The sequence below is a fragment of the Dreissena polymorpha genome, chromosome 6, assembly GCF_020536995.1.
Source record: "Dreissena polymorpha isolate Duluth1 chromosome 6, UMN_Dpol_1.0, whole genome shotgun sequence".
NCBI classification, from domain to species: Eukaryota; Metazoa; Mollusca; class Bivalvia; order Myida; family Dreissenidae; genus Dreissena; species Dreissena polymorpha.
Genome location: NC_068360.1, coordinates 91162921 through 91187329, shown reverse-complemented (window position 1 = coordinate 91187329; position 24409 = coordinate 91162921). Strand labels below are relative to the sequence as shown.

General features: G+C 35.6%; 1 protein-coding gene across 1 annotated transcript in view; it reads right to left on the bottom strand.

Annotated features, from left to right (window-relative positions):
* Nucleotides 1-1372: 1372 nt before the first annotated feature.
* LOC127834854 (cactin-like) overlaps nucleotides 1373-24409 on the bottom strand; it is a 30512-nt gene continuing 7475 nt past the window's right edge. Inside the window, exons 6-18 of the mRNA XM_052360929.1 lie at nucleotides 24161-24232; nucleotides 23669-23731; nucleotides 21987-22130; nucleotides 19398-19548; nucleotides 17538-17681; nucleotides 16157-16266; nucleotides 14235-14446; nucleotides 12833-13076; nucleotides 8853-9008; nucleotides 7847-7930; nucleotides 6942-6992; nucleotides 5341-5403; nucleotides 1373-2555 (exon numbers count right to left, since the gene is read on the bottom strand). Of these exons, the coding sequence (XP_052216889.1) occupies nucleotides 2430-2555; nucleotides 5341-5403; nucleotides 6942-6992; nucleotides 7847-7930; nucleotides 8853-9008; nucleotides 12833-13076; nucleotides 14235-14446; nucleotides 16157-16266; nucleotides 17538-17681; nucleotides 19398-19548; nucleotides 21987-22130; nucleotides 23669-23731; nucleotides 24161-24232 (1620 nt within the window). The 3' untranslated portion in view covers nucleotides 1373-2429. The remainder of the gene's footprint in view (nucleotides 2556-5340; nucleotides 5404-6941; nucleotides 6993-7846; nucleotides 7931-8852; nucleotides 9009-12832; nucleotides 13077-14234; nucleotides 14447-16156; nucleotides 16267-17537; nucleotides 17682-19397; nucleotides 19549-21986; nucleotides 22131-23668; nucleotides 23732-24160; nucleotides 24233-24409) is intronic.

Sequence of the window (24409 nt, the reverse complement as noted above, 5' to 3'; positions counted from 1 at the left end):
AGGGACGATGCTTTTTGCTTTTTTGGAATCATGTCTTTATAGGAAGTCTATTCTAAATGAAAAATCGCTCAAATGTTCATTGTCGGCTTGGGTACTACTAACTTAAACGTGCCCCAGGTGGTACTCTTAAGCATACTTACATGTATCCCTGGAACGGGAAATATGCTAAAACGCTTCATTGGCCGGCTATTTTTTTTCAAATAAATTATGTTTATATTTATGTAAATATTTGGTAAAATGGTCTCTTATATTATCAAAACTCATACTCAAAAAAGAATGTTGAGGCAGGTTTTGTTCAAAGAGATTTTTTTTTCGTATTCCATAGTGCGTTACATGACATTGGATTTTAGGCGGAAAGAAAACTCAGGTTTTTTAAAGGCCGGGTACGTTTTAGTACAGTTTAGCCTGAAAGTTTGGACCCCGTACTGCATAGACAAAACTGGGTTAACACTAAGTCTTATCGTGCATGCATTAAGCTCAGTTTTTGCAGAATGAGGCTTGTTTGTTAAGTTGCATCTACAAGTAAAACTATGAACATTAACAAATTATTACTTAGTTAAGGCACTTTATAACAGTATCCACAACTCTTTTATAAAGACCCCATCAAGTTATATAAAAATGCATTATGATTGTAATTCATGAAAATAAAAACTACAACAAGGGACAAAATTGTCACAAAACCAGGTTTTCATTGTGAAAAAAAAATCTGATAAAGGGAGAAAACTCAAACTGAACTTTTGAAATGACCAAAAAAAATTAACCCCCTTTGTAATTTTTTTTTTTTTTTAAATCTATTTTTAGTCGTGGCGACCTTGACATTGGAGATATTGACGTGATTCTTTCGTGGGACACACCGTCCCATGATGGTGAACAAATGTGCCAAATGATTTTAAAATCTCACAATGAATGACATAGTTATGGCCAGGACAAGCTCATTTATGGCCATTTTTGACCTTTGAACTCAAAGTGTGACCTTGACCTTGGAGATATCGACGTAATTATTTCGCGCGACACACCGTCCAATGATGGTGAACAAATGTGCCAAATGATTTTAAAATCTGACGATGAACGACATAGTTATGGCTCGGACAAGCTCATTTATGGCCATTTTTGACCTTTGAACTCAAAGTGTGACCTTGACCTTGGAGATATCGACGTCATTATTTCGCGCGACACACCGTCCAATGATGGTGAACAAATGTGCCAAATGATTTTAAAATCTGACAATGAACGACATAGTTATGGCCCGGACAAGCTTATTCCGCCAGCCCGCCAGCCCGCCAGCCAGCCCGCCAGCCAGCCAGCCAGCCCGCCCGCCCGCATTCGCCAATCTAATAACCAGTTTTTTCCTTCGGAAAACCTGGTTAATAACATCCTCGATGTCACCGTTCTCTGCAAGCTGACATGGTCACGGTACTTAATATGAATATGGTACCCATCAGAAAACTAAGAATATTACTTAGAATTTGAATATGGTACCCCATCATGGTACTGGCAATGTCTTTGCCTACTATTAAGATACCTTTACCAGGTAGGAGGGGCCATGGGTTATTTGGTGCACTTATCGCAGTTGCAATAGCATTATTTTTCAATGAGAAACGATTGTCATGTTCTTGCGAAGTGATATGTTGAGTGAAGCATATTTATACGTCACAATGCATCTTGTTGCTTTTACTATAATTTGTTTCACTCATTACATGGGCGAGTAAGCCACCTTAACCCTTTGCATGCTGGGAAATTTGTCGTCTGCTAAAATATCGTCTGCTGAATTTCTAAAATTTGCATTTTCTTTGATTTTTTTCAAAGATTACTATCAGAATAGCAAACAGTTTGGATCCAGATGAGACGCCACATTTTGTGGCGTCTCATCTGGATCCAAACTGTTTGCAAAGGCCTTCAAAATTCGGTTCCAGCGCTTAAAGGGTTAACTGCATGAAAAAACATGGCCCCAAAAACATGAGTTTGGTACTCAGCGATTATAAGAGCCAATGTAGATGCAGTAATGCAATCAAGCTGGGAACTGTTAGGGCAATTTAGTCAGTATGGTTCCCAGTGAGTCAGAAATAAACACAGTCACTTAAATATGAGTTTTGTGCCAAGCCATTGTAGGATCAAAAGCAGACGCAGTAATGCAATCAAGCAGGGAACCGTAAGGGTTATTCTGCCAGTCTGGTTCCCAGTGAGTTAGGAGTCAACAAAGTCACTTATATGTGAGTTTGGTACCCAGCCAGTACAGGTGCCTAACATGAAGTGTAAACATGGGTTAAGTTCAAGAATCCCACTCTGGTGCCCTGCAGTCATAAAAGCTGATGTGGTTCCAATGTAATACAGCAGCAAGCTGGGAACAAATGAGTCCTCAAAAATGTACAGAGGCTAACTCCTATGGTGAGTAAGCTGGATCCCAAATTGTTCCCAAAACTATGCAGGTGCTATCTCCTGTAGCGTTCTCTCTTGAAGTGGAACCAGAGCTGCATGATATTGTTGGCAAACTGACAGCGGAAACTGCGTTTGTACGAATGCTCCCACTCTTTGTTGACAACCTTAAAGGCAATGTCCTGAAAAAGAACAGAGCTGAGTTCAGAAAATAATACATCCATGTTAAGGGATATAAATTTGTGGCAAACCATGAGCAATTTGCCTTTTAAATTTGTACCTGAGGCTATAATTTTATGAGAAAATACCTTTGTCCCTAGTAAAGGCGCACAAAAAAAAGACAAGAACAAGCTGACAAAAGAAGACATGAAGCACAAGAATGGGAACAAGAACAAGGAAAAAAACAAAAGATGTTCTAGATAAACTATTGAACATTGGCAGCATAACAGTGTAGTTAAATTCTTACTCCATTTATAAAAGATTGTTCATGATGTACATAAACAAAAATGTAAAAATAACCAAAATATTAGACTTATCAGCAGAAATACAAGAATATCAGTGAAAATTAAGGATTCTCCCCAAAGATGCACTTAGCTAATGTATGTGTTTATTGGGTGGGAACCCTTTGTTATTATAGAGGCAATAAAATAGAGTGGAACAACATGACTATGTGAGTACATGTATATCCGCCCTGTAAGAATACTGCATATGCAATTTTCTATAAATAAAAGTCTAAAAATCTTATCATTTTTTTCCTTTGATCAAACACATAAATCTTAAATTCATTGAAAAGGGTCATACTATTAATAAAAGGACAATGACAGTCTGTTATATGTGAGCAGAACAATCTGAAATTAAACGCATGTCCACCCAATAGGGATTCTGCATATAAAGTGTCATACAATTCAGATCATTATTGTCAAACATGTAAAGGAAATAATGTTAAAAGGGCAAAAATGCCCTGAAAATCAATGGAGCAAAAAGTCCTGAAAATATGCGCCTGTCCACCTCAAAAGAATATTGCATATACACATTAATTAAAGGGGCCTTTTCACGTTTTGGTAAATTGACAAAATTTAAACAAGATGTGTTTGTGAAACACTATGTCCCCGTATATGACGTTTGACCTTGGAGGATGACCTTGACCTTGACCCTTCACCACTCAAAATGTGCAGCTCCATGAGATACACATGCATGTCCAATATAAAATTGCTAGCTTCAATATTGCAGAAGTGACATTACATGAGCAATTTTGACCCATATATTTGACCTTGAAGGATGACCTTGACCTTTCACCACACAAAATGTGCAGCTCCATGAGATACACATGCATGCCAAATATCAAGTTGCTATCTTCAATATTGCAAAAGTACTCATCAAATGAGCGATTTTGGCCACATATATTTGACCTCTGACCTTGACCTTGACCTTTCACCACTCAAAATGTGCAGCTCCATGAGATACACATGCATGCCAAATATCAAGTTGCTATCTTAAATATTGAAATATTGCAAAAGTGTACATTAAATGAGCGATTTTGACCCATATATTTGACCTTTGACCTTGAAGGATGACCTTGACCTTTCACCACTCAAAATGTGCAGCTCCATGAGCATGCCAAATATCAAGTTGCTATCTTGAATATTGAAATATTGCAAAAGTGTACATTAAATGAGCGATTTTGACCCATATATTTGACCTTTGACCTTGAAGGATGACCTTGACCTTTCACCACTCAAAATGTGCAGCTCCATGAGATACATATGCATGCCAAATATCAAGTTGCTATCTTCAATATTGCAAAAGTTATTGCAAATGTTAAAGTTGGCGCAAACAAACCAACAGACCAACAGACAGGGCAAAAACAATATGTCCCCCACAACTATAGTCGGGGACATAAAAAAGTTGTTTCAGATTCGCATATTTTAGTTTAGTTATGATATTTGTGAGGAAAGAGTAATACTGAACATTTACCATGCTCTAAAATATCCATTTCATGCATCTTTTGACGATTTTAAAACCTGAAAATTATAAAGCGTTGCAACGCGAAACAATTGAATAATTTGGAAAGTTCTGTTGTTGTCTTTATATTTTGGGAAACTACCAGGGTTGCTTTTATAAGTAAAAAATAAATCCACACATAGCATGAGCACGGATGGTCTAAGCAGGAGACTTTTTACTTCAGGACTCCAGGGGTTAGCGGTTCGAGCCCAGTTTAGGATTATTATTTTTTCCTTTTTTTAATTGTATTGTTTTTTACAGGAGATTTTTAGGTCCAATGTTTAAATTTATCAATATAAAGCATTTAATGACAAGCTTCAATACATGCCAAAATCTGTGAAAAGGCCCCTTTAAATACGATCATTAATTACTAAGATCTCATGCAGAAACAAAACATCAATAAAGCATTACATATTATAATCAAAGGGAAACAACTCCCTGAAAAATCATTAAACCATAACAACCTGAAAACCATGAGGATCTCCACCCTATAGGGGTGTGTATATAAAGTTCCATCATCTTTCAATCATTAGTGTCTAAGATCTTGCACAGAAACAACAAGATACATATTAATGTTTGAATGGCCATACGAAAAAAATATGGCCATACGTCCCAGCTTAAGAACCAAGTGTTGACAGACAAACATTGGGAATGACCTAAACCAAAAAGGGCAGATTCATTTCAGATCCACCCCAACTCAGCCCCATTACAATTATATTTGGATGGACGGACAAAGCAGTGACTATATGCTGCCAATCCTTTAAGGGTGCATACAAACTGCACATAAATAATTGAAAGAATAGTCAAACAAAAGTGAATATATACATACATTTTGAAAATCAGAAAGGAGTTGTAATACAGATTTCTAAAAATTGAATAATAGCAAAGAAAGAACAGATAACCTACTGAAAGACACACTAAAATACACAAAATCAAGTACAATAGTCAAATGCTTATTTAACAAACCTCGTACGGTGGTCCTGCATGAAATTTAAGAATGGCAAAATCTGGTTCTGATGGTATTGGCGTCTGAAATGTAGGTAAACTTTGATATATTTGTTATGCAACCCTATTGATAACAAGAGTACCAACTTGTAACAAAATTTACCAATTTAAAGGTATAGTTAAATTAATATGTGAATGATGGACTAATTCCTTGTAAAAATAATGACACAGAAAAAAATGACACAAAAAACAATGATGTTTAACATATAAGTTTCAATTTCAAGTTAGTCTGCAGGTGAGCTACACACACAATTTTAGCATAAATGCTCCAACCCAACTCAAGTCATTGAGCAAATACTTTTTTTTCTACTTTTAGCAAGGGTGATATTGACAATTTTTATTTAGCAAAATTGACCTAAACCTTAAACCGACTAGCTCCAAATACAATCCAAAGCTAGATCTTATTTCAAGCTTGCTGTTTCCAAGGTGTCATCAAGATTGGTTAATGCCAACTTGAGTTATTGAATAAAGTCCCCTAATACAGAGAAGACAACAATAATTAAGCAATGTTGGATAATTCAACCACCAAATCTCAAAAGTGCTTCATGCAATTGGTAGACATTTTATGCCCACAAACATTAAACAGGTTTAATGATGATCCGATACAAACTATCAGAGTTGAAGAGTGAACATGGTAAATTTTGCTTTTTTTTTAAAAATAATTCAATTTGAATTCATACTTCATAAGTGCGTAGTTGTCAAACTTGGCCGAGATATTATGCCAATCAATATTACAATAATAATAACTTATTATCAAGTTTCATAGTGATCAGATTTAAACTGTTTGGGGTATTAAGCAGATATTGTTTTTTCTGAACACCACAAGTCCTCCAGCCTAACATTTTTTAAATTATATAAACTTTTCTTTAAATAGACACATGATCATTGTTTTGTTCTTCTTAATAATTCTGATTTAAATTAAAATGAAAATTTTAAGAAAAATGTTCAACGTGGTCATGCTACTGATTAAGAATTACTGTGTTTAGATGAGAGGATATTGCGCCAAACCTTATGAGCAAACAAAATGTTGTTATGAGCCACAGCCTGGGAAAACTGGGCTTTATACATGCGAGTAAAGCGTTGTCCCAGGCTAATTAAGAACAACACTTTCCACTTTTATGGATTTTTTGTTCAGAGAAAGGCTATTTTAAACAAGACTATTGTCAAGCAATATGGTCCCCTACTGGTGAAACTCCACCATTGTCATAATTTTACCAAAAAAAATGTTGCCATAGCAACCAGAATTTTTTACTTAGGAACAAAATGAAATGACGGGCATAATCTCCATATTGCCATCTATGCAAGTTTCATGAACAAATATTAAGAACTTTTAAAGTTATCGCAGGATCCAGAAAAGTGTGACAGACTGACAGACACACAGAGCGCAAACCATAAGTCCCCTCCTGTTTCACCGGTAGGGGACAAAAAAAATCCAGACTTGGCGGAAATTCACATCCCTTATTAGCCTGTCCTCCAGACTGCACAGGCTAATCTGGGATGTTTGCACACATGCATTAAACTCGCTTATCCCAGAGCACAGCTTAAATGTATTGCCTACATACCACAGTGTATTCTGGGGTCCTGGACTTGTCAATGAGATCTGGGTAGAATATCTGAAATAAAACAACATCTCATGTATTATATTATTCAAAGCCATAAGAATACAATTTTCTTAGACACTGAAAGGATTTTACACCCAATGTTGATTATTTTAATGTAATCAATTTTAATGAATGTTTGTGAATCCAGAAGCTGTAAAAGTAGTAATACAAGTAAATAATGCATAATCAATTTTTTTAGCATACTACATGGATTTTAACTTAAGATTGTCTTTAGTAATTCTGGAACCATGCTTAGTAAGAAATTGTATGTTAACAAGATGGAAATTGATATCAAACAAAACTTAAGTTTTAAGCATATGGATACTATATTATATATCCATTTTCTTGGTATTTGGACATTGGAAAAATTTTGTTCTGGGAAAACTGGGCTTAATGCATGTGCAACAAGAAATGTGTTTGTCAGAAACACTATGTCCCCTTGTGCGTCGCTTTGATTAAGTTTGTTTGACCTTTGACCTTGAAGGATGACCTTGACCTTTCACCACTCAAAATGTGCAGCTCCAGGAGATACATATGCATGCCAAATATCAAGTTGCTATCTTCAATATTGCAAAAGTTATTGCAAATGTTAAAGTTGGCGCAAACCAACCAACCAACAGACCAACAGACAGGGCAAAAACAATATGTCCCCCACTATAGTGGTGGGGGACATAAAAAGTGTAGTCCTTACTTAGCCTGTGCAGTCAACACAGGCTAATCAGTGATGACACTTTTCGATTTTATGGCATTTTGAAATCATTTTTAGACAGAAAGTGGAAAATGTGGTCCCTTAATCATGGGACAACACTTTACCCACATGCATTAAGTCCAGTTTTCCTAGAACATGACTTATACGGAGAACTCACATTAAACTTGTATCCCTGTACAATCTTAGGCGGAGGGTTGTCAATGTCATAGTGGGTCTGGTTGTACTTGTTCCATTCAAAGCCCTAAAACAAGACCAAATATATTGTAAAATTGGCTTTAGAACAAAAGCATCCCCTTTCAAAATTTTATTTTTAGGTTCTGGTTTTAATAACTAAACATACAAGTTAAAATCAAAGCATTCTCAATACTTTTCCAAAGACAACAAGTAATATTCTCAACAAAAGGACTCAAGGCTGTCTTTTAAAGACTTTCTTTGTATTTGAGCTTACATAAAATTAGTATGATAATACTATAAGTGAACTCAGTTAAAGTATCGAGCAACATTGAGTTAATGAAATCGTTTGACCAAACCTAATCTATGATATAACCTAACATGTTCACCTCAGCTTCCTTCTGTAAATCTTGTAAAGAAGACAGAGATTTTCTCAGAACATGTAAAGGCCCAGCAGACATTTTTAGGCTAAAGGTGTGAGGGCACTTTACCAGTTTCACCAGTGAAAATAACAAATTTTCGGAACTCCTTTTTCTATTTTTAGATTATCATAAATAATTTTATATATATTTTCTATGATCACGAGTGAATTAAAATCAACATTCCACGGAATCCAACACATTTTCTTTTTATTTTACCGTTCATTTACATTGTAAAAGAGTTAAACTGGAGAATTTCGCTGGTATAATGACGTCATTTCGTCACACAAATGACGTCATTTTGTGTTTTGAAATGTATTGAGGCATGCCACGGGAGAAATGGTAACATTTCAGCAAAAGGCAAACAGCTGTTAATTATTTTCTTGAAAAAGGGGCATAAAAAAACCCAGAAAATTTGTTCATGTCAGTGTAAGATTGTTTGTTATTTTACTCACGCTCATAGAAAAATAATATATTTTCTATATAATATATTTTCGATGACCTCTCGTGAAATAAAAAACGATCTTACACTGACATGAACAAATATCCTCTATTTTCTAGGTCAATACTTACAGTATGTACTCTATTGAAGAACCTTGGTTTCCTAGGCCTGTACTTGTCTGACCAGAGGAAGGACTGTTTCTCAAGCTCATGCTGCACACTGAACTGGGCCTCCTCATCATCCATGCCCTCCCTTGCCTTCTCTATCAGCTCCGACTCCTGGTCCAACTATAAAATAATGTTCAATTCATATACAACATTCACTTTGTTTTAAAAGACTATGAAGAAAACAAAATGTGTGCTATTTTGCAATAAATGTGGGTGGAGCCTAGTGTTTTAAAGTGGTTATGGAGAATTATCAGAAATTTAATAATTTTAGTAGCCCTCTGGGAAAATGAGACTTTAAAGCGAGATTATACGATTTTGTATATGAGTTAAATTGTAATATATTGATAAAATATGTTACAATAACACAAAATAGGCAAGAAAAAATATACATTTAAGATGAATTTCATAAAATGCAGCAAAGACAAATCAGCGCCCCGAGCCGATTGTGACGAAGATATTTCGTACATATTTTCCTACAATAACCCAAGCATTCGTTTTTTTAGTTAGTGTTCATGTGTCGAATGAATAGATATCGTTTCAGGAATTTTAAATGAACCGTTTAACTATATTTAGATTCACATTGTACATGCATGATATACATGCTAGCTAATTCGACTGTACAGCCTTTTTCGATTTCAGAATTCAATATCTGGCTTATTTCGCTTTTTTCGACACATGTTCTTCTTAACTTTTATTTTAATTTATATTAAAATATACGTTTAATAATTGTTTTACTCATTTTATATAAATTTTTAAATATTTGACAAAATCGTATAATCTCGCTTTAAGCATGTGCGTAAAATGTCGTCACAGATTAGCCTGTGCTGCACAGTCTAATGAGAGACGACACTAGCCACATAGACTGGACTTTTATTTTAAACAGAGACTTCTTTTACATAAAAAATTCCATAAAAAGAGGAAAGTGTCATCCCTGATTAGCCTGTGCAGACTTAACAGTCTAATCTGGGACAAAACTTTCTGCACATGTATTAAGCCCAGTTTTCCCACAACGTGGCTCATATCACCTAGACTCATGTGTATCTAAAAACTGTTTTAAACAAGTATTTTTCTATCATAGTTTGATGTCAAATAACCAGGGATATGGATAATTGATGTGCAGGAATTAAATGAATGTGAATTTAAGCACATGCATTTTACTGTGCAATTTCTAAGAATTCTGCAGAGCTTAGCAAATATTTATTTCAGAACACACATTAATTTTCCGTCAAAGTCTTTAGAAAATAACATGAATCAACGTTGTATTTGAATCGAAGAGGTCAAGCCTCCTTTCAGTTATAATACAGAAACCATGTTTGTATACAAATGCATAATGAATAGACTCTGAAACTCAGTCAATAGACAATCCCAGAAATCTATTACTCTCGGATTACCGCCCCTGGCGCCGCCATCTTGGTACTGAAGAAAATGCAGGGACCTATATGTTTGTATAGGTCCCTGAACAATAAAACAAAGTGCCTATATGTTTGAATACTCAATAGGTCCCTGAACAATAAAACAAAGTGCCACAATTTTATTAAATATATTTGAAGATTTAGAAGGTTTCTGATATCGATACAATAATCATATAACAGTTTGTATTTTTTAAATAAATATTTTTATCAGGTCCATCTGCATTGTTTAAGAGTCATAAAACCTGAGACGAAGATATACGACTCTGATAATACTCAGCATTAATTAGGGCTTTTTGTCATTTGATATGTTATTAGAAGGTGACACATGCTATCTTAATAACAGCATCTACACATGTGGAGATATATGGTGTCACAGATATACCAATTAACACTTTTAATCCACCATTTGGACATCGTCTCCCACTGAGGGAATGCTTTTCTTCCTCAATCGCAGATGGCGTTTCTTTTACCATTAATTAGTTTAATTAAATTGACAATCCATAATAACCGAAGAAAAACATCACTTTGTTCGTGTTTGAATAGTTTATTTTAAATCTTAAAGGCCCTATAAAGATGGCAAATCCAATAATCATGCATATAAACTAGTCTAATTTTTACCGGATTTCAGTTACTAGTACTCTTGAAAAAAAATTGCTTATAACACAGCTTAGGTGCAACGTTGTCAAGAATTTCATAATTGGAAGAAATGTTTACAACTTTGCAACTAACGTGATGTGTAGCCTCAAGGCGGTGACATATGCTAAAAATAGCCGAATGAAAATTAAATTTTAATTCTATTTTAAACAACTTTTTACCAGCATTAAGTAACTTATTAGATCACTACAAACATTTTAACCATTTAGAAGAGACCTACTTTGTGAGTGATACCGGAAAACATTGAAAATCAACGATATATTTTTGGTGACCTGAGTCACTTTCACTTTCACCTTCCCAAGTAAACAGCGATGTAAATAAACTGATTGTTTGTAAACACAATTGACATGGAGGACACTGTATTTTGAGCTCAAAACAAGTTGTATTGCTCATTTTTGTATGGTAATGTCCAATAGCATATATATATTGTTTTTTGATAACCTTTTATATAAATAAAATATGAAAAAAATATTTAAAAATCGGTAAATAATTACGGATTGTCACCTTTATAGAGCCTTTAACTGTACAGTGAACATTTAAGAAAGAAATTAATACGTTGACTGAATGTAGCGAACATTATTGGGACTATTTAAGATTACGTTTGACTACATATGTGTCATGTTGAGCATTTTTATGGTAAATTTAGATTGTATTAAGAAATTAAGTATAGCAAGTAAACAAATAAGTGAATATTTAGAACAAGACATACAAACACAGTTTGTTCAGGCTACAGACCTTGATTCTAACATAAGAATAATGATAAAATAAAAATAAAGTTATAAGCAAAAGCAGATATTCACTTTTCAATTAAAAAACCTGTCATGTTCTGACATCTGACATTGTTCACTAATGAATATCCCCTGGACTAGAACATTTTAAATCACAAAAATATTTTCCGGCAAGAGATTTTTGTTTGAAAGCAATTTTTAATAAAAATAAATTAATACAAAAACAACAACAATGTTTTAAACTAAACCATATACTTTTTAACAAGAAAAGATTGCCACTACATAAAATCTTACAGAGTTTCGCTTATAAATATTTCCGGACCAATTTTAGTTAAAATAACACATTTTATTTCGGCTAGAGCTTTCACATTACCTTAAAAATGATACTTTAATAAGAAGTATTATTAAAGAATTAATAAATGTTAAGAAAAACAAAGATATGTACTATTGAATAAACAAAGTCTGTCTCGGTATTGAATCATATACATTTTCTTAATGAGTATATCTGGAACTATATACTTTTTTATAAAGAAATAATAATGTTTTAATCAAAGGCAGATATCTGCTTTTCAAAGAAATTGTATATCTCGGGCATAAATCTTTAAAAATTTCGATAATTAACATCTCCAGAATTATTAACTTTAAAATTCACAAAGTTTACTTCAGACTTTATATGCGGAAATAACCTTTATAATTATCTTCAAATTATAAAATTCAATAAAGAAATAATTGTGCTTTAAGCAAAAGGATTTCTTTAAAAAAATACAGCAAATTCGGCCTTAATTATTTCGTGAAGAATTTGTCAGATAAGTTCTACATCGCTGTTATTTTTCAAATCTTCAGTACCAAGATGGCAGCGTTGTCACGTGATAGCTAATATGGCAACGGTCAATTTATCGATTCTGGCATTGTCTATATTTTGTGATTTCTAACTAAACATGACAGTCATTTTATATATCTGAACTAACAGTTATTTTAATTTTTTAATCCTTTCTTGAATTATTGTCTGGAAACCATGTGTTTTTTTTTCATTTAAATCTGAAAACGGTGAGTCCGCGTTTTTATTACATTACAAATGCACATAAAAATATTTAAATATGCCAAGCATTTCTTTACTTATTTCAAAACTATTTTTATAAGATTCACTTACCCGGACTTTACCGGTGGATTTCACCTGTGTGCGAGCCAGTGCGAGTTTCTTCATATCATCAAGAGGGTCGTATATAACCGCCTCTAAATCATCAATTTCCCGCGGGGCAAAGAGTACGGGGGAGTAGTTACCCGCACGATACTCTACAACTGCTGGGTCCTCCACAAAATCTTCCTCAGAAAGTTCAATTTCATCATTTTCGTTGTCTTCTGCTTCTCCCTCTGGGGAATGTTGCGTCTCCAATCTGAGCAAGTGGGGACTTTGGTGTGAAAATGTTGTTACCAATATAAAATGAGAGTTAAATTATTGTTGGAGATTGCGGAAACATTATGCAGATACATGTAATAATTAATTTTCACACTCATCCTTAATTAGTTTATTTGCTGAAAATATCTCCCATATTTGCAAAATAATCCATGCAAAAAGCGGCACACAGATAACTTTAGCCCACTTTTCCATGGTGGTTAACTGACCTACAGATGTGTCTTAAAACTACTTAATGCCCTCACCCACTCAGCTATATGGCATTATTGGGATATGATCTGAGGAACAGCACATTAAAAGGCTGGCACTGATAAATTAATCTCCAAATAGTTTTCATCTCCTAATACATAAACTCAAATACATGTACCTATCACCTTTTTGAAATGAAAATTTAGTTGAAATTAGACAACACTAACACATGATATAAATAGCTGGATACTTATATTTGTTGATTTATTACATATCTCTGTTATTCTTGATCATTTATTTCTGCTGTTAATTTTATGTTTAAATGTCACTGTATGTTATTTTGTATACTCTTTCATATACAGTTTATAATTATACAAAGTCAAGCCTTTTCTTGGGATTTTGTTAAGACTCAGGGGCGTAGACCAACAGTTGCCAAAGGAATCAATTTTTTTCTTAATTGTGTGTTTAATTCATTCGTTATCAAAAGAGCTAAAACAAGCACAAAAAGATAATAATAGAACATTTTTGTTTAGGGTTGTTCATAAATTGAAAATTAAGGGTACAGTGGTACCCTTATTAGGAAATTCAGGCACAGGGGTATCCTTGATTTGGAAATTCAGGCACAGTGGTATCCCTGATACAGGAGTGTCATGGTGATTAAAGGTAAAGGTTAGGGTTTTTAGTTGGATATTCATTATGGTACATTGTAAGCCGACTTTCACTATTAACCACCCGATCACTGGGATATAAGTTGCCATTTTACATTTAACCGAGTATGAAGCCATGGCAACTGGATGAAGAGAAGCGAGGATGGGATTAATTTTTTGCTGTGAAAAATTCCTAAGGTCTGAACAGGAATTGAACCAGAGACCTTCCAATTTCTAGACCAGCATAATACCACTATACCACTCTTCCGATATAAAGGCCCTGGGGACAGGCCTGAACGTACCCAGATGTGCTAGGACCAGGTTGTTCCTCCTCTTGCTTCACTTTGACTACATCCTCAGTACTACTTCCCACATCATCAGCACCATCAGCACCAGTTGGCCGTGACTTCTTCACAGGTGTAGATCTACCAGAGTTTGGAGTTGCACGGCCAGAATTTGGAGTACCCTCCCTTTGTAATCCCGCCGGAAACAGACCAGCGGACTCTATTCCTTGCTGTGGACAATTAAAATTAATATCAGGATTGTAATAATGAAATAAATTGAGCAAAATTTATCTACATTTATATATATATATATAAGAGCTCAGGCAAGGTTTCTATAACATGTCACCTTCTGGAGTAACTTAAACGTGAAATAAGTTCCTGTGTTGGATAACTAACACATGCACTCAGTCGGTGGCATAAAATTGGTGCTTGTCAGCCCATTGGAATTGTTTTAAGGCCTGATATGGTCAAGGTCAATTAGGTTGGGTACTACGGGTGGGTTGGGGATGGTAATAATTAAAAACAAATGTAAATACCAAAGTGTTTAAGTAAAACATGTTTCTGCTAGATGTGACTGCTAATAGCTAGCTAAAAACAAAACGGACCTTTTAAATCATTCCATATTAGATCAAGGTCAATGACAGTGTGAGGCTGGATGACATGGTTGGATTGAAAAGTAACAACCGTTAAAAGTATTATAGACTTGTATGAAGCCGTGTTGCCCCCAAACAAAATGTTTAAATCTACTGTACCTGTCACGAAAAAAAGGAAGGTATGACAAAATGCCTTCCCCATCAGAGTGCAAGGGGCATACAAGAATAAAACTTGCTTAAAATGTGAATTGCATTGTAAAACTGTTAAAAATGACAACCCTTGAACATTTTAATTGAAAAATTATAAAAGAACTCAAAACTAGAAAAACACACAAGGTGCAAGTATGCTCACTTTACGTCAAAATCAGTCCTTTTATGAAATTTGGTTTTTGTTGACGATTACTTTCAAACTGTTGGGCATAGAAAACAGAAACTCTTAAAATGTCCAATTTTTAATAAAGCGTGACTCATCCATTTCAAAGTCAAATTGCTCAAACTTGTCCATGATTTATACTTACACAATGTTTTAACAATTTATGACAATCAGATGCCAATTGTTAGACTCCAAAAGTGGAAACATCTAAGAAAAGATTTTATTTTTATTTTTAAAGGAACACTAGCCAATTCTGCTGTATCTGGCTAGTAAATAAGTTAGCTTAATGATTTCAAATGATATAATTTAGCTTGGTGAGATAATTTGGTCTACTGACAAACTAATAAAAGCAAACACATTTACCAAACTATCTTTGATAGGCTGCATAATAATTTTGAGAATCTTTGAAAAGTCACATAAACAAAAACAATGTTCACTTCAAGAATTCCTTAATGTTCTGTAATCTTTACTACCAAATCTGGACCCCATTTTTATTTACCTTGGATAAAATGGACTAAAACTGTTGGACTGAGAAAGATAGAAATGTCCAACTAATATCAGCTTTAACTGGTACACTTTTTCCATGAATAGTGTAGACTAACAAGAGCACCACATAACGGGTGCCAACGCTCGGCTGCAGGTGCAGTTTTGAATAAATGAAAGCTTGTCAGATTTTTTTTTTTTTGAAGGACCCTGACCTTTGACCTAGTGACCCAAAAATGGGTGTGGTGTGTAGAACTCATCAAGGTGCATCTACATATGAAGTTTCGAAGTTGTAGGTGGAAGCATTTTTGATTTGAGAGCCAATGATCAAAACCTTAACAAAATGTCAAGGTTTTAGCACGACACTGGCGGAAGACACGACGAACTGGCTATGACAATACCTCGGGTTATCTCCGAAAACAGTCAAGCTAAAAACTAAGTAAACTTCAAGTTTGTTGTGTCATTTCTACTACTAAAAGAAGACCGTGTACCTCTTGTTTGAGCTTGAAGAGTTTCTTTCTCAGGACGTCCTGATGTCGTTCCCTGAGACGAGTCTTGGCCATGTGGGCCTTCAGCTGCTGTAACAAGGACTCCCAGTAACCTGTGGAGTACAGCGAATCACACTAACAACATGTTACAAGTCCGGTTGAGGTGGACAATGTTGTCCCTTACCAGCCTTTGTGGACTGCACAGGTAGTTCTTGGATGACACTTTAGGCACATGCATTAAGCCCAGAGCTATAACAGTGGTGTCAATTTGCCAAAATCCAAAATCCTGAAAATAAGCCTATCGTTTGAGGGCCAGAGCAAAAAAGGGTTAATAATTCATGTAACTTTGTTAACTATTGTTTATAACTTTGTAAACAATATGTCAAAGTAAAATAATTTGTGTTTAAGATGACATTTGTGACAATAATCTTAAAATTCCAGAAAAAAATCCTCAGATTTATATCAATATCTAAATTGGTCCTTGAGGGCCAAAATCCTGATTTCAGGAATAATCCTGAACATTGACACCTCTGTATAAGCTGCATCTGTATGTTTATTTGGTAAATTTCCCAATTAAATATTTCAAAATTACAAAAAAGCCACTTTGTAATTTAAAATATATAAATAATTATAGATTATTAGACGTTTCACTGTACAATATGGAGATATACTTGGACGAGCACACAGTTTGAATTCATATTGGACAAGCCATTTGGCGAGTTCAATATGACTACAAACTGTGTGTGAGTCCAAATATATCACGTATTGTACAGTTTAAACGTTTAATAAGCTTTTTATTCTATATCCCTTTCTTAAGATGTTTGTTTGATTTTAATGCTGCAATATGCATGTATAATCATTATTTGCAGCACGATAACCTGTGAAACTTATTGCATATATTCATGAGATATGTGTGGATAAGCAATTGCATTTTACTTAGAATTGATAATTGTACTTTTGGATACTTTTTCTCGGTAATGGCTTTTAATCTTATAAAAAATTTCTTCGAGCACTTGTACTCAACTGTCCAATATGGAAAAAATACAGACTTTTTGGATCCAATACCGGAATATATCGGACGGTCACGTGGTACATATGAAGAATGGCCATTAGATAAATTTATTGGATATAGAATAAAAATATACAGTTTATATCCATATCCAGCTTTTTGTAACACTTGTATTGTCAATTTATTGTATATGCGAGCAAAAAACATCACTACGTAATTTCACAATGTTAGTCAAAACCATGTGATATTTCCCAATCCAAAGGGCCCCATTCCCTAAGTGCTGAACAAATACTGTACATAAATCCATTGCCATTTCATCCCCCAATCAATATACATTATTTAACAACCCTTGGTTCCCATTGAATGATCACCTACCTACATCCACCCCTTCTCCTCCCGCCAATTTCTTCCTCATCTGCTCCTCCAGCAACAGCAGCTGTTTGGTCGTCTTCCCCTTAAACACGGCCACCACTTCGTCAGTCACTGCTGCATTCACACCCTCACGAAGGTCTCGGTAATCTACCATGACAAAACACACACAAATGGGCTGCACTCTGGGAGTTCAGGGCATATGATTTGCCTGTGCAATCCACAAAGGCTAATCAGGTACAACACTTTCTGTCTATAGTATATTTCAGAAACAAGAGATGTGTTCGTCAGAAACACAATGCCCCCTATTGCGCCGCTTTGAATTATTTTTTTTACCTTTGACCTTGAAGGATGACCTTGACCTTGAACTTCCACCACTGAAAATGTGCAGCTTCATGAGAATGCAGCTTTGAATTATTTTTTTCAACCTTTGACCTTGAAGGATGACCTTGACCTTGAACTTCCACCACTCAAAATGTGCAGCTTCATGAGATACACATGCATGCCAAATATCAAATTGCTATCTTCAATTTTGAAAAAGTAATTGCCAATGTTAAAGTTTTCAGACAGACAGACGCCATATATTTGACATTTGACCTTGAAGGATGACCTTCACCTTCACCTTTCACTACTCAAAATGTGCGGCTCTGTGAGATGCACATGCATACCAAATATCAAGTTGCTATCTTCAATATTAAAAAAGTTATGGCAAATGTTAAAGTTTTTGGATGGACAGACGCCATATATTTGACATTTGACCTTGATTGAAGGATGACCTTGACCTTCACCTTTCAGATACACATGCATGCCAAATATCAAGTTGCTATCTTCAATAGTGCAAAAGTTATGGCCAATGTTAAAGTTTTTGGACGGACGGACAGACGCCATATATTAGACATTTGACCTTAAAGGATGACCGTGACCTTCACCTTTCACCACTCAAAATGTTCAGCTCCATGAGATACACATGCACGCCAAATATCAAGTTGCTATCTTCAATAGTGCAAAAGTTATGGCCAATGTTAAAGTTTTTGGACGGACGGACAGACGCCATATATTAGACATTTGACCTTGAAGGATGACCTTGACCTTCACCTTTCACCACTCAAAATGTTCAGCTCTATGAGATACACATGCATGCCAAATATCAAGTTGCTATCTTCAATTGTGCAAAAGTTATGGCCAATGTTAAAGTTTTTGGACGGACGGACAGACGCCATATATTAGACATTTGACCTTGCAGGATGACCTTGACCTTCACCTTTCACCACTCAAAATGTGCAGCTCCGTGAGATGCACATGCATGCCAAATATCAAGTTGCTATCTTCAATATTGAAAAAGTTATGGCCATTAAAGTTTTGGGACGGACGGACAGACTGACAAACACATACTGACACACTGACGGACAGTTCAACTGCTATATGCCACCCTACAGGGGGCATAAAAAACTTCTTTTAAATGAAAAATACAATTAAAGACCAAAAATACCCACTGACTGATACCTTAGGTAGGCTATTTCCTTTTTACTAAACAATGAATATTCTGCCTCATGATCATATCTATAAAATATAGATTTCAAGTTTATAAATCAGCTTAATGACCTGAATTATTTGAATTTATTCAAAATTAAGCATTGTAGATTTTCAATCCCCAAATACACATTTACTCAAGGCTCCTCCTGGATCTATATTTTCTTCAGATAAATTTACTACAAAACATAAAAATTCCTCAAATTGTATCTGCTTGATGACCTCAAACCATAACAGAGCTTTGGCAAAATACAATTTTCTTCACTTTTCTTCTTTTGCAAATGTGCTTATTTGTAGCCAACTTAGCTGATTGCAGATTAGGTCCTCATAACTAACCTCTAGTGTTCTCCAGCTTCCTCAGTTTCTGCAGCTCATCCTCCGTTACCGTGACGATGTCCCGCCAGTACTCCGTGTTCTTTCCCTGCTCCAGCTCCAGATACACCTTGATGTCCTCCAGCAAATCCTCGAGGTCAGTAGAGGTCAAACCCTGCAGAGCAAAAAAAAGTGTATCAAGACTATCCTAAAAGTAGGTCAAACAGTGCAAGGCAAATACATATTGTCCATTTCAGTACCCTCAGCAGAGGTCAAACCCTGCAAGGAAATATATAAATGTTATTTAAGTATCCTCAGTAGACTGAACTGAGAAAAGGTAATAAATGTTGCTCTCTCTAAAAAATTCCCATTGGAGGTCAAACCTAGAAACGGTAATAAATGTTGCCCTTTCTAAAGAATTCCCATTGGATGTCAAACCAAGAAACGGTAAAAATTGTTGCCCTTTCTAAAGAATTCCCATTGGAGGTCAAAATGAGAAACGGTAATACATGTTGCCCTCTTTAAAGTATGAACTGTGAAAAAGACGCAAGTATTGTCCTCTGAAGTAACCTCAGTTGAGGTCATACACTAAAAATGAAACATACATTGCTATTTTCAAATTCACCTCGGTAGAGGTCAAAACCTGAAAAGGAAATACATGTTGTCCATAACAAGGTATGGACTTATGTAGGTCAATCTCAGCAATAGAAATAAAATTGCAAGTGTCTGCAGTGCAGGTTTCATGCCCACCCATATACATGAATTTATATACACACACTCCTAAGATAAGGAAAAACAAGATTATCAGTGAAACTATCGGATGCTTTGTATATGGGTTGTTTGGAAATGAATTATTGTTTAAGGGCAACAAGTCTCTGGAAAAGCACTGGAGCGGAACAACATGGCAACATGCGAAACACCACCCTGTAGGGATACTGCATAAAATATTTCATAAAATTCCTATCGTTAAATCCTTTGATCTGACAGTAATCCTGCAATCAATAGGCATTGACTGCCTAAAAAAGTATTGGAGCAGGACAACCGGCAAATAAACATATGTTCAGCTAATAAGGATACTGCATATGACATATTAAACAATTTTGGATAATTATAGTCCAATACAAAATGTGGAAAGGAATTATTGTTAAAAGGCAATTACAACCTAAAACAAGAAATGTGTCCACAGGACACGGATGCCCCCAACTGTAACTTTGTCACTACATAAAAGTATAACTGTGTAAACGCTTGGTAGAAGTTATTAGCTTTTTTCAAATCCTAAACGCAGATTTTGAACCTAAACGCAGACCCTAAGTTCAAGGTCAAGGTCACAGGGGTCAAAATTTGTGTGCGTATGGAAAGGCCTTGTCCATGTACACAAGCATGCCAAATATGAAATTGCTATCTGAAGTGACATAGAAGTTATGAGCATTTTTCGAAATCTTAACGCAAAGGCTGACGGACAGACGGACGGACAGACAAACGGACAGTCCGATCACTATATGCCCTCCTTCGGGGGCATAAAAATGTCTTAGAATATCAAAATAAATCAGAAAGCCACATAAACTAGAGAGCAAACAACATGCTTAATCCTTGAAATGCACTAAGTGACCCAGTGACCTAGTTTTTGACCCGGCATGACCCATATTCGAACTTGACCTAGATAATGTCTTGATACAACTTCTGACCAAGTTTAGTAAAGATCAGATGAAAACTACTTCAATTAGAGAGCGGACACCATGCTAAATCCTTGAAATGCACTAAGTGACCCCGTGACCTAGTTTTTTACCCGGCATGACCCATATTCGAACTTGACCTAGATATTGTCTGGATACAACTTCTGACCAAGTTTGGTAAAGATCGGATGAAAACTATTTGAATTAGAGAGCAGACATGAAGTGTGACCGACCGACCGACCGACCGACTGACCGACCGACTGACCGACCGACCGACCGACAGACAGTGCAAAAACTATATACCCCCTTTTCTTCGAAATGGGGGCATAAAAAAAAACGGAACTGAATGACCTGAGACTATGAGCCCATGTCCATTGTTTAAGGAAAGTGCATATAAAGTTTAATAAAATTTTGACCATTTTTTCCTGAGATTTCATGTAGACATGAAAAATCACATATTAATAATCAAAGAGCAAGCACTCCATGAAAAATCATCATAGCAGAATCATCTGACATAAGGATGCGCATGTCCACCCTATAGGGATGTTGCTTATCAAATATCATCAAATTTGGAATGGAAACCTGACAAGGATGGGCATGTACATCCTATAAGGATGCTGCCTATCAAGCTTGATCAAAGTCGTTTCATGAAAGTCATTTCATCAAAGTCATTTTGTCAAAGTCGTTTCATCAAAGTCGTTTCACCAAAGTCCTTTAAAAATATGTGGGTAAAGAGTTCTTCCAAATCAGCCGGTGCAGTACACACATGCTAATCAGGGACAAAACTTTCTGTCTTAATGGCATTTTACATTTAAAGTTAGTCTCTAAGACTCTTCTAAACAAAAATCAGTTCCAGGCAGAAAGCTGACTGCACAGGCTAATCTGGGACGAAATGCATTAAGCACAATCTCCAGATAATGAATTTCTAATAAATTCTTACATATAGATAGGTGTAGGGCTCATGCATCTCCACAGCAAGCTCATCGTCCTCCGCACTGATGTACTTGGCAAGCAGGTCGATAGGCTTCGCCCGCCCGTCCTGGATACGAATCTCTGAGCGCATCTTAGCTTGTTGAAGGTGGAACTGGGGAAAGACAATGTAAACTCAACACCACCTGTTCTTTTTTTAAACTAAAGTCATATATGCTTGGATATGTTAAATGATCAAAGAATTTTTATAGGCTAACTGTTAACAACTATGCATAGAAATGTTGCACAGAAGAATATTTGCTTTAGCTGTAGTTTTTTTATAAAATAATTGTGGCCTAAATTTGGCCCCTTTTCCAATCTTAAAAGTTACATGTATATTTCTCCCCAAATAACTACCTTAACTTCCAAATTGAAGATTTTCATAAATAAATAAATGAATTAAAACATTTTTTAAATAGTTGAATTCCCTATTAAAATCTATAAGGTTTTTTAAGTAAATATAACGTTAAAAACATTTTTATTTTGAATGTGAAATTATTTGTTTGCAAAAACAACAACATCGATTTCCCATTTACCTCAATACCACACAGTTTTTCCCCATCAAAAGTGCCCAATCCCGAAACAGGGTTTTTGGTCATTAGCATACCATATCCTCAGATTTCTCCCACTTCTGGTACATACATTATCCTCAGATTTCTCCCACTCCTGGTACATACCGTATCATCACATTTCTTCAACTCCTGGTACATACCATATCCTCAGATTTCTCCCACTCCTGGTACATACCATATCCTCAGATGTCTCCAACTCCAAAAACATACTGTATCCTCAGATTTCCCTCACTCCTGGTACATACTGTAACCTCAGTTTTCTCCCACTTCTGGTACATACCTTATCATCAGATTTCCCCCCATCCTGGTACATACTGTATCCTCAGTTTTCTCCCACTCCTGGTTCATACTGTATCCTCAGATTTCTCCCACTCCTGGAACATATGGTATCCTCAGATTTCTCCCACTCCTGGTACATACCATATCCTCAGATTTCTGCCACTCCTGATACATACCATATCCTCTGTTTCTCCCACTTCTGGTACATACCTTATCATCAGATTTCTGCCACTCCTGGTACATACAATATCCTCAGATTTCTTCCACTCCTGGTACATATTGTATCCTAAGATTTCTCCCACTCCCAGTATATACTGTATCCTCAGATTTCTACCACTCCCAGTATAAACTGTATCCTCCGATTTCTCCCACTTCTGGTACATACCATATCATCAGATTTCTCAAACTCCTGGTACATAAAGTATTTTCAGATTTTCTACACTCACAGTATATACTTTTAGCTAAGATTTCTCCCGCTCCAGGTACATACAGTATCATTGGATTACACCCACTCCTGGTGCATAACTTATCATCAGATTTCTCCCACTCCCGGTCCATACTGTATCCTCAAATTTCTCCCACTCCTAGTTCATACCGTATTGTCAGATTTCTCCCCCTCCTGGTTCATACTGTATCCTCAGATTTCTCTCACTCCTGGTACATAACTTATCATCAGATTTCTCCCACTCCCAGTACATGTCATCCTCAGATTTTTCCACTCTTAGTACATACCCTAACCTAAAATTTCTCCCACTCCTAGTACATACCGTATCCTCAGATTTCTCCCACTACCGGTACATACCGTATCCTCAGATTTCTCCCATTCCCGGTAATACTCAGCCTCCTTGTCCCTCTGCAACATTTCCTGAAAGAAAACAAATAAGGCTGTGTATGGAGGTACATGTATAGATTATAGGTAAAAATATCAAAGTGTGGAAATTACAAATTGTGTACTCTAAATAATTCTAAACTTGCACTCAAAAAAGTGTACTCCATGCACTCCAAAAGTGTGAATAATTGTCTTGTCATATTTTCAACACCCAGAACAATATTAAACATCCTTCAATTATGTTATACATTCCTTAGGCTTATAGAGAAGTATAAGTGGTGTTAAATGTGAAATTCCATGTCTCAATAAATGAAAAAAATGAAATAATTGATAATTCTTAATAAATTTAAAGATTTTGGTAGATTATTGATTTTATCAAATAAGCCCATAGAAATAAACTCTGAAAAAATAAGATTCTGTGACCACAAACATCCTCTACATATTTTTATGCATTCATTTTGGTACCCTTTCATTTTCCCGTTCCTCTCTTTCACGTTCACGCTCCAGACGGCGTTTCTTGACCTTTTCCAACTCCACCTGCAGAGAAATAAAGAGGTTATTGTGTAGGTTTCTTACATTTTTTGTGAAAATTTACATGCACAGCAATAAGAGTTTACCCCTGTGTCATAAAACCAAAGATTAAAGAACCCAGAACATAGGATTATATCTCTACGTTATATTGACCAAAATAAGTGCTAAGGGCCCTATCCTGAA